The 11,662-nt window shown below is 37.5% G+C and overlaps 2 protein-coding genes across 2 annotated transcripts; one reads left to right on the forward strand and one right to left on the reverse strand.

Moving 5' to 3' along the window:
* The first annotated feature begins 106 nt into the window (after positions 1-106).
* LOC117293668 (vacuolar ATPase assembly integral membrane protein vma21-like) lies at positions 107-3,463 on the forward strand. Its single transcript, XM_033776063.1, has 3 exons — positions 107-220; positions 1,183-1,295; positions 2,194-3,463. Exons 1-3 carry the CDS (start codon positions 186-188, stop codon positions 2,340-2,342), a joined length of 297 nt encoding a protein of 98 aa, XP_033631954.1. The 5' UTR covers positions 107-185; the 3' UTR covers positions 2,343-3,463.
* Positions 3,309-11,552, reverse strand: LOC117293667 (N-acetylglucosamine-6-phosphate deacetylase-like). The gene is made up of 9 exons (XM_033776062.1): positions 11,468-11,552; positions 9,371-9,646; positions 8,859-8,998; positions 8,499-8,553; positions 7,546-7,761; positions 6,843-6,931; positions 5,531-5,675; positions 5,253-5,382; positions 3,309-4,486 (listed from the first exon to the last, which is right to left on the reverse strand). Exons 2-9 carry the CDS (start codon positions 9,591-9,593, stop codon positions 4,240-4,242), a joined length of 1,245 nt encoding a protein of 414 aa, XP_033631953.1. The 5' UTR covers positions 9,594-9,646; positions 11,468-11,552; the 3' UTR covers positions 3,309-4,239.
* Between the last annotated feature and the right edge of the window lie 110 nt (positions 11,553-11,662).

Consider the following 11,662-nt stretch of genomic DNA (forward strand, 5'->3'; position numbering starts at 1 on the left):
ATAACAACACCGTTAAATTCACGAAGTTCCTCCTCGCCCGAAATACTGACTGAGAGGGCGCTGTACAACAACACCGTTAAATTTTCGACACACACACAGGCTGCAGCAGCAGTATAGTGTGTTGTGTAATCACACTCCCGGTCGCGACGGTGTGTGGGTGAAGATTTGGAATTCTCAATAACACAATGGCGGAATTCCAGTCGGATGTGAAAATGAACAGGTAAACAACAAGTCATATATTAACAATTTAGGGAAGAAGTGATCTGGCTAAATGTTGATATTATTTAGGGAACAACCTAGGAGACAAAATTGCACTTATTCTTCTTGTTTTTTTTTGCTTTTGTTTTGATTGTGGTTTTGTGGTTGGTTGGTTGTCCCCTGTTGTGTTAGTGTTAGGCCTAGTATTATATTAAATTTTAATAAAAATATTTAATTTTAAAAACAACACATTTACACCTCATCCTCGGTCACAACACAAGTAAATTTGATGAGTGTAGCTTAGGAGGCAAAGGGTTGGTTGCTGCAGTGTGAGGGACACTTATGAATTGCAATAGATTTATAACAAGATGTAATCATGGTATAAATATAATGCAAAACCATGCCCATGGAGGTTTTCTACCCTCCAATGTGATAGTCCATGACCAAACTCAGGACCCAAACTAAGCATGCCAAGTAAGGGGTCAAGTCAAGCATATATAACCTTTCAAATTCAACCCAAGTTCCAATCATAGGGGCCTAGTAGTGTTACTGTTTGCTTTAATTTTCTGCCAAACACAAAGGATAGAAATTGGTCATCGTCAATTGAGTCATACCTCATCAGTCATATCATTGAGAATTGAGCTACGTGTCTAACAATGTTTTAATATGGTTGTAATTTCTAATGAGCATGTACTCTGCAGAGCCTTTTAATTATGGTTTTATCATGGTTTTATTGACAAAACAGTCATCTCAACCCTCGCATATACTCGGTGCATTTTTAGCTGTATCGTTCCTACTTCCCCCATGTCTAACTATATCTGGCAGTTGGTCTACTGGGCTTAAAAGTTACAGACTGTATGCATGGAACATCAGGAAAAATTAATAGTGCAAACTGTGCAAGAAGGCGTCGCAATCAAGGCTACCCTTCTTGAAGTAGCGCTCTCGTATTATAAATTCCTTTGGTTTTGATCTCTATTTCAACAGAGGAGGAGACCCTTCAGCCATGACACCCTTCAAGACTGTCTTTACATACTCTGCTCTCATGCTGTTCTTCCCTATCTTTATGTACTTTTTTTCAAAACAAGTTATCTTTGATGGTAAGTTAAAAAAAGGGCAACTCAAAAGTTTTTCAATGAGACTTATTCCTTGTGGTTTCCGGTTTACAAAATACCAATCAAGAGGGCTCATTTCTAAATACGTAACAATTGAACAAAATTATACCTAAATTCTGATGACACAATATCTTAAACCTTTTCCTCTAAAGTGTTTTGCTTGTTCAATGTGAAATTGTTAACCACTTACAAACCCAAAAGCATATGAAAAATGCAAAACTATTTGGGAAATAATACAAACAAATGGAAACCAGGTAATCAGCTTTTGCTTTGAAAAACCTGGAAAAACAAAAACTATCTAAAGTGTGTAGTCTAGTAGTGTACACAGGCAGACAGGCAATCACTTTGCTGTAATTGTTTCCCCTTTAAGGGAATAAGGGTGCTGGAATTCTTGCTTAAAACCTGCCTTTTCCTGATTCCAGATAATTTGTCCTTTAGTATTTAGTACAAAAAAATCATTGCAGTTGGTGAATACACTGAATTGGCATACAGTTCTAGGCAACAACTCAAGAGGGACTTGACATTAATATTATCTCCAAACTTGGTTTTCGGATTGGTCTTGGAAACCCCCAGAAGCCTATTGTTTTTGGACACCCTTCGGCAAATGTCAAGGTCATTATAGAAAAAAAGGAAAAAATGCTGTCCGAGCAATAACTGAAGAATAACCTTGACTTCATAAAACAGGCTTTCCCAATAGCATTTCTGGACCACGGTTGATTGTCATGAAACGGGCTGGCTTGCAGGAAATTTGTGTAATTCTGATTATTTAACAAAAATGCTTATGTGTAGTAGTAAACTTTTACTAATACTGATGTTGAAATAGGTAAACACAAAACTGGGTTAGTCAATAATGCTCTTTTTATTGTGACTTTGTTCTCCCAAGGATTATTCGGAATGGAGTCAAATAGTAGTGTCTTCTATGCTGCCATGGTAGCTGTTGTTGTAGTCCATATCGTCCTTGGTATGTTTGTGTGGGCAGCGTTTAATGAGAAAGCCCCAGCCCCCACCTTAAGAGACTCCAAGCGTGAATGACAAAGTAGACTTTTAATGGACTCTTTGTTACATTTTGATGTCACATGGAAACTGGCAACAGCAGAGGGCAAATGGACAGGAGAACCTTTCGTTTTGGCTTCTTTTGGAATTTCGAGACATTAGAGGCCGACAGTTCTGTAACCTGCATCCCTCTTACATTGTCTGGAGCCATTATGGATTTATCAATGAATTTGACATTAAAAGTAAAGAAACACCATTGATCACCAGATTTTTAAACGAATGGTTAATCGCTGGCACATACCTTATTTGAGTTTTTTTCAATTGGGGTTCAACAGATCAAAGTTTAACATAACAATTTGATACTACAGTGTATATGTAACAATCATCTTTCAAGAGAATATTTCTGCTTGTGTATCAAACTATCAAAAATACAAAATTGTTCTCAAGTAAGCCAACTTTTTTTAACTACCATGTTTGAAAATTGATTCCTGTTTTTATCCAGTTATTTCCCCAAACCAGTGTTCATTACTTGCTGGATGATTGGATGGGCTATATAGAAAGAAACAGTACACGTATACATCTATTAACTGCAGTACTTTTTACCTGTTATCAGTTTTAAAAACTATACTGTAGGCCTACTCAAGTTATTACACACATAAGGCCTTTTCACACTATAGAAAATCTCTGTGTTTTGGACGTGGGTCAAGTCTAGGTACATGTACGCGTATGTTCCTTTCTCTATGCCCGTACTGACCTTTATTGTCACACTACAACATTTCAACATGGTTTGACCACTGTAGAGTGCTTGGGCTTGGTTTATGGAGTTGCATTAAAAGCTAGATTTTCTTTGATGATTTGTGCAAAAAAAAGATGAACTTTGCTTTCCAAACATTTTGTGCCAGGTTTGGAGCCGGAAGTAGTGAAACTTTTGGGCAAGAAACAGAACCCAAAATGACTTACTAACAGGGTAGAATGTGCAAGTCTCATGCGAATTTGTTTAGAATCTTTTTTTGTTTTTGTCATACATGTATAAACAAAACAAGATCATTCTTTAAATGGGCCCAATATTGAATACAAGTGTGACTTGCACAGTCTAAACAGAGATAAAACAGAGGTACATGTAATACTATAACTTGAATAAACAACATCTGAAAATAATAGTTCTTGGACTTAATGCCTTTTTTATTACTCTAGCGTGGACATACATGTGTAGATCGACTTCAATTAACTTTACACTTTTAATAGATTATTCTGTATTGCAATTTGTTTTGAAGTATGAAATCAGTGAAGCTACAGTGCATCTTCCAATATTCACCTCAAGATAAATGGCCTATAGTGATGCATTGTACCTAACCGGGAGATAACGTCATTTTGGCATATAATTATGCATACTGCCCTGTGGGACTGTACTATTTCTGTCCTTTAACAAGGACATAATTCTGAACATTATTTGTGGTTGGGTTGATTTGACATTTATGTAAACCTCAAAAGTACAAATCAATATTTAGAGAAATCAATGTGTTTTCTCTTTTTAATACTGAAAAGATGTTTTTTTGTTAAACTGAGAACTCAATAACAACCCCATCGCAGAAAAAAACCTGTCTCCATAAGTTACATTTAAAAAGATACATTTATCAGTTTGTAGACTCTTTCAATTCAATTTCCATTCAAAAAAATAACAAATAGTTACAAAGGGATTTCAGAACCTTTTATTTTCTTCCATTTTCAAAGTAATTGTATTCAACAGTTGTTCCGTGGACGAAATCATTCAAATTTATAAATACTACATCAGTTATCAAAAATATAAGCAAGAATTTGTGTTGCATAACAATTTAAAGGGCAAATAAAGAGGTATTGGTATTTGACCAGTAAAAGGGTAATAAAGGAGTTGAATTATATTTTCAACTGCATTTTTTAAAGCATTTTAACGAAACATTCAATTGCCCTTATTATTTTCTCTCTCATTATCCCATACTTTCTCGCCAGCTATAAAAGTTTGTTTGACATTTAGATCATCATCTAGAAGAACGAAGTCTGCCTCTGTCCCATAGTCAAGGGTACCTTTTAGATGTTGGATAGTCAGTAGTTGGGCAGGGTGTAGGGTTGCTGCTTCAAGGGCCTCTACTGTGGTACAACCAGTTGCATGCTTGAAATGTCGTATACAGGAGTCCATTGTGGCAATGCTGAAAATAAACCACAGATAATGAGGGTTTTTAATAGCAGGCATGATATTTTGTCATTGGAAAAAGTACAAACATTCTATTGAGTACAATTCTATTGAGCAGACCTATGTCCTGCACATGATGTAGGGTTCAAAAGACTTTTCATCGGGCTATTTACCACTATTTGTCTGATATTTCTAACAACCCAAAAATCGGGGAAAAATTTAAAGTGGGAAGAACATCTTGCCTGTAATATAATTTGTTAAGTACATGTATGAACTCTGTTTCACACTATTTGAGGAAAGACACTCCTTTTTTGAAAAGGGAAATATTACTCAGGTAGTGGTCATTAAGAGAACGGGTTGTGTAATATTGTTCAGTATTTCAATAGATGTTTTAATTATGAATTGAATTGGTGGTTAAGAATATGGTTTTACACACTAATATGGCAGTGTGTGTAAAGCACTGTATGACTGTAAACTCAGTACTTTCCCCTGATTTCCTGTGAATGAAAAATACCACAGGCATATTACTCTGTCGGTATTTGAACACACGACTGTTGTCATTCTGGAGCATATGTCTTACCACAAGCCCACCAAGATTGCCCAGTAGCTAGAGGCAGTTTGAATACTACATTGAGCAGCGGGTATGGAAACATTTCATTTTCATATGACTCTGAGAAAGTATCGGTGCATGGTTTAAACCAATTAATAATTTCAGTAGGCCTATTGTAGAGAATTTGGAATCTAAGATAGATTTCCGTTTTAAAGTAATAATAACTACTTACCTCCCACTCAGTACCTGTGTACCTGTCACATATGCCCCATTATCAGTAACATCTACTGACACGCTGCCAAGGTAATGTGTACCTCTAGGGAAGCCCATTGCTGCTATAGCATCTGTCACCAGAACAATACCTTTACAAAACAGAACAGACAAGAATTTATGCACTCGTACAAATATATAAATCCTTTTTATTGGGGGGGGGGGTAGGGTTAGAGTTATTTAGACAGGTCAATGATAAGACCTTGCATGAAAACTGAAACACTATAACAACTAAATTACCATTTGGATGGGCCCTGTAGGCTATTCTCAGTGCAGCTGGATTAGTGTGTATGCCATCGGCTATCATACCATAGAACACTGTGGTGTCTGTTGGAATCTCATCACTCGTCAGTAGTCCCACTAGTCCTGGGTCTCGATGGTGAAACTAGTCAAGTAAAAACATGAAAATAATCCATTGAAATTTTGTCCTGTGTTGATACAAAATGAGTCAACCCACTTTCCTTAAGAGTTTCCTCAAATTATAATTAAATTCAGTGGCACTATTGGTAATTATACTCAAATTAATGTTTAGTATAAAAACTTAATTGGAGCAATGGAGAGCTGTTGGTAGTATAAAATATTGGGAGAAACGGCTCCCTCTGAAGAAACGTAGTTCTCGAGAAAGAAATAATTTTTCACGCATTTGATTTTGAGACTTCAGATTTTGAATTTGATGTCTTGAAATCAAGCATCTGAAAGCACACATCTTCAGGTGACAAGGGTGTTTTTTCTTCCATTGTTATCTTGCAACTTTGACGACCAATTGAGTTCAAATTTTCACAGGTTTTTTTTGTATGCATATGTTGAGATACACCAAGTGTGAAGAGGTCTTTGACATCTACCAATAGTGTCCAGTGTCTTGAAGTGATTGAGTATCCTTATGACTGAACGTTACCGTTAAATATACTTTGAGCAGGTGTTTGATTCTGGCAGCTAAGAGACAGCCTCACTGCCATGGATAGCGTGAGTGTATATTGAATTTTACGATTCGCCACTAACCCCTGGAAGGAAAGGGTTGAAAAACAATGCTGATTGGATAACCAGAACCTGCTCTTCACACATGCTTGTTAAAAACTTTTGAGCGCTTGTGGAGCATTTTTGTTTTACGTGGTCACCCTAAAAGGCATATAGTTCGACATGTCACAATATCAAAGCTGTTCTATTGACTTGGTACCTCTTTTAAGTGCTCTGCATACATCTCTAACACAGAATAAATCAACCACAGGACCAATTGAAACATCCATCTCATTGGGATATTTCAAGGTCACACTTCCAGGGGGTTAAGATCATGCAAGGCATGTTAAAAAGGGGCGAGGCGAGATCGGCTACTCAAACAAACATTTATCTCTTTTGCAAGAACTCTACAAACAATCTTAAATTGCAGTGAGGATAAACAGAGAACTAACTGACTAGGTTCAAACTGCTGTTGGAGTAATAGTCCTCAACTACTTGTAGGCGTAGTCATGGCGTAGTCATGCTCTTTGCAACTCACAACACCCACATTGCTTCAAGCTTGGCTTGCAATGAATAGAATTATTTTAGTTGTACTTACTGGCAGCATTGCGTTAAAGAGATGAGTGATATATGTAGCTCCATGCCTCACAGCATCTTCTGCCATTGTTAGATTAGCAACAGTATGTCCTACATTTATAAACAAATCAAAAGCAAAATTCAGTTTCAATCTTTCAAGTAAACATCTATCTAGGTTTACATATTAAACTAGGCTCAATTTCAAGGCACTGCTTATGGAAAGCAATTAAAACGCGCTTATGGTAGCAGAAAAATATGTGCTAAATGCAATTGTATTTCACAAGTTAACAAAGTGTTAGCTTAAAGGAATGCACTTGTGGGTCTTAAACCCAAGGGAACCACGGACCCCGCAAGGAAAATCTGTTAAAAAGGGAATAATATAACAATAGCAAGACCCCACAGACCGGATCCTTAAAATGGTACGCTTGAGCACAAGCAAACCTCGTGTTACTAAACATTGTTTCCTTAAACGGCTCGCAGAATGTTGACTGTAGTTGGAGAATTTTGTTGCATGCAGAGCCATGGGCCTACATGTAGATGTCTTAAAAGACTTTCTTTATGTAGTTATGCCGCTTGTTAGTTATGGATAGGACAACCTAGGAGGAGTCCATCTTTCCTAGAGTTTGTGGGCCACTAAAAAAAAAAAGAGGTAAGGTAAGGGCATAACTAAACATACATGATCAATCAATTTATGATTGTAGATACTGTCCAGCAACATTCCTTACCGAGTGAGACGACAACTCCTTTATTTGAAAGCTTGGATATGACTTTGGATATTTGGCAAGACTCTGGTGCCAGTGTCACAATAGAAACATTGTCCAGTGAGTGATAGACATCTTCAATCTGCTCAAAGCTGTTCAGATTGGTACAGTCTTTAATCAGCTCAACAGGATGGGCGCCATTCTTTTCTTTGCTGATAAAGGGTCCTTCTAAATGAATTCCTAAATAAAAATATAGTATCAAAAAAAGGCGATTTAATAAGGACAACATTTTGCATGATTTTATCTTGTTCTCAAATGGTTCAAAAGTTTGTGGTTTTTCCTCGAACCTTTATGCAATCCAAGGTCAATGATTGCACGCCTGTTTAACAGTATCTCCCCCATGCACACTGATGCATGTTGATGGAAAATAGCATGGCTGACATCCAAATATTCAGCAGGCTTCGGGGAAGTTTGTTGATGCTTGTCTGACTCAGGCAGCCAATTTTCCGCATGGTAGTTTTTCATGCAAATCGGTTGAAAGCTTTGTCCACAACATGCAAATGGAATAAGAAATGTGAAAGTTCAGATAGGGCACAAATGCATGAAGTAGAAAATTCAAGGCTTTGTAAGCCGGAGGAGAAGGGCTTCAAGGAATGGATGGGGGCACAGATGAGATTTTATTCTTGCAAAACAACAGTTCTGAGGCAGATCCTACATACGTACCTAAGAACACAAATACCATTCAGCATTACATCTTTACACATGAGTTCATTTGAGAAAGGTCCCCCTGACCCGAGGTCAAAAGAAACTAGCTCACAGGCCTATCCTGTGCATGGGACACATTTCCATCATTTCATCATCGTTTTACCTCTAAAATGATGGTGAGGTGAAATTAACAGCATACGCAAATTCTAAAGTTTTCGATTTTGTTCAAGGGGAAGATAACTTTACTTTCATGAGAGCCTTTGAATTCTTACCTAGGATACCTGCTCCTGTTCGACTTCCACATGTCCTCTTTATCTGGGGGAGGATCTACAAGTAAATAAGATGGAAACGTTACAAAAATCAGTCATCTGTACCAACTTGCCTTTGCCAAAAAGATATGATAAGATCAGTAGAGTGGAATAGACCTTTTGTTTGAGCTTCATTAAACTTTACACTTTTTCATTTCCATAGAGGAGTTTATATGCTGCTGCAACTTGTTTCTGGAAAGCATACACAACGCAGAAATCCACACTTTGGCGAGGGAAAACTGGGTCAAACAACATATAGATTATTCTAAAAACTAAAATAATAAAAACATCTAGGGCCTTATAAATTATTCTTGTTATTCTTACCTTTTTGTACATCGATGGAGAGGATGTGATTACAGTAGGGCAATATGATGTCACTCCATGTGCAAGTAGTTTTTTAGATACTGTAGCGAGGCCTTTGGCAAGAGATTCTGGATTTGAGGAAAAATCAACACCAAAGGCTCCTAGAAAAGAATAACAATAAAAGGGACAATTCTTAAATACAAAAAATCAACCCAACAGTAATCTCTTGATATTTTAAAAATGAAACACTGCTCACAAAAAAGTGTTTTCGGGTGTGCTAAATACATAAAAAAGCATCGGTAGCTGATGCTAATTATAAAAAAAAATTGTATAACTGTATAATATAGGACTAAAAGCAAGGTTAGGAAAATCACATTAGGGACTCAAGTATCTGTTAACCCCCTCCTTTTTAGACTACATAGGACTGGAAATGGAAAAAATAAGGTTTATTGAAAGTTATTCCCCTTTTTTAACTTCTTTTTTAGTTTAGCCAACAATGTTACTTTAACGTTTATGTATTAAATTAAATTTACCATTGATCTGAGTATCAATAAAACCTGGGGATATGATGCAGTCTTTACAATCCACTTGAAAGTCTGCATGTCCTTTCTCAATGAAAAAGAGCCACTCTGGGTTGAGGATCTTTCCATCTCGGACCCAGAGGTCTTCCCTGATGATGGCATGCTGATAAAGAATGCGGCAGTTTCTGAATTGAGTGATAGGTGACTTCACTCTAGAGGACATAGTTTTAGACATCGATGTTAGACCATCATTAGGAGGTAAGGTGATGTTACTTTTAAGGCGACGCCCTGCAAAATACAACAAATTTTAAACTTCGGTAATACGCTGCAAAAGATAAAATATGAAAGCTAATGTTGAAAATTTCAATATCCGACTGCCACTTTCTACTAAGAAAAGATTTTCAAAAGACATTGGACTTCATTTCCCCTTTTTTAATATTCCTCATTGAAGAGTTTTAATCACGAAGCAGAAAATCTCACGCACAATGCCCAGAGGAACTAAAAGTTTGAAGTGGCATTGTCAAGATTAGCAGTGTCAAGACTGCTGTTGACCTGGTTACAGCTCATGGTCATGGTCAAAAGGTTTGTTAGTCTGAAGGTTCGTTTGTCCGAAGTTTCGTTAGCCCGAAGGTTCAATAGTCCGAATGTTCGATAGTCCAAAGGTTTGATAGTACGAATTGACAATAAGGTCCATCCAATAGTCCGAATTGAAAATAAGGTTCAATCGTCAATTCAGACTATCGGACCTTAGTGTCGATTCGGACTACCGAACCTTCGGACCAGTGAACCTTCAGATCAGTGAAGCTCCGAACTAATGAACCTTCAGACTATCGCATCAAATGCTCGGATTAACAAACCCTATTTCCTTTTCGGATTAATGAACCCCCTGTTATTGGAAATTTGTGCGTTCGGACTATCGAACCATCGGACTATTGAACCTTCGGACTAACAGACCTTCAGGCTATCGGTTGGATACCGTCGACCTGATAGTAACTGTTCCTATCATTCTGTCAACGTTACAAAATTACACATAGCGACACTGTAGTTAGATATGTAATTTTTGCTTTTGATAGGCTTTTGGTACAAGTTACATGTACGGTCCTGTCGCTTCAATTTATCTACAAAGCTGCAAACATTTTAGATGTGTTTCATAACCCTTCCACTGCTACCATCGGGAGGCTGGAGGGTTACCATGGTTACGATATCAAAAGCAAAGTCATGACAGACATGACATTGACAAAGTGGTTAGTGTATGAAACTGTCCGACAGTGACAGTGACACGGACCAATAATACAAGGAACAGATCCTTGCTTGCTTTAGTTTAGTTTATTGCAGCAGAAGATTGGGAAGATATGGGGTTTATTTTAATAAGGCCGAGGCCTAAACTACCTGACACTGTGACAGTTACTGTGACAGTAACTGCCCGCCAGGCTACGTACTGACTGTGTTTTAAAGTAACACGTTGCCTTAGATCGGACGAGTTGGTCTATAAAAAGCGTTTGTAACCGTTTGTTATAAAATGCATAATATGGTTGGAAAGACGTTTTATTTAAAAGTAGAATACAATGATCCACACAAATTTGCCTCGAAATTACGTGGTTTTCCTTTCCTTTGCGAACTAACACAGTCGGACATTTATAGGAGTCCCATATAAATCAAAATGGCCGACCGGGTTAGTCGATGAGGTAAAAAAAACGTGTAATTTCGAGGCATGCTTGTGTGGATCAATGTTTTCTACTCAGTCTACTCTTACTCTTACATCTTTCTACCCATATGCATTTTATAACAAACGGTTACAGACGCTTTTCGAAGACCAACTCGACCGATCCAAGGCAACGTGTTTCCCTTAAAGTGAGTAGTCTGTGCATTAAATGGTACTATGCATCCATTGCAATGGAGGCGTGTTCTTCCTGTACACTGTACAGTCGTGAGTCGGTGCACTGCACGCACTGCTGCACGAGCCGTCGTCTGCTGCCTACTTAATATTAAAAAGTTTAATTACGACAAAAACATCAATAACTTTCACACTCACAATTAACAACGATAACAATGAATGACAGAGGTAGGCCTATGTTAACTTTATTTAAGAAAATACAGGTTAACTCTTACTTTTCCTCCAACAAGTTGATGATCAACCCAAAATAAAATCAATTTATTTACATTGAAACACAGGAAGCGGCCATCTTTTGGAAAGTGCGCCCCCTTTTGACGTCATCAGTCCAAGGAAGGGCACCTTAAAAAAAACCTACCTTTTACAAAATCGTCTGCCCCATGTACTGTGGTGCACGTGACCTCAAAATTATT

Source organism: Asterias rubens, chromosome 8, assembly GCF_902459465.1.
Source record: "Asterias rubens chromosome 8, eAstRub1.3, whole genome shotgun sequence".
Taxonomy (NCBI): Eukaryota; Metazoa; Echinodermata; class Asteroidea; order Forcipulatida; family Asteriidae; genus Asterias; species Asterias rubens.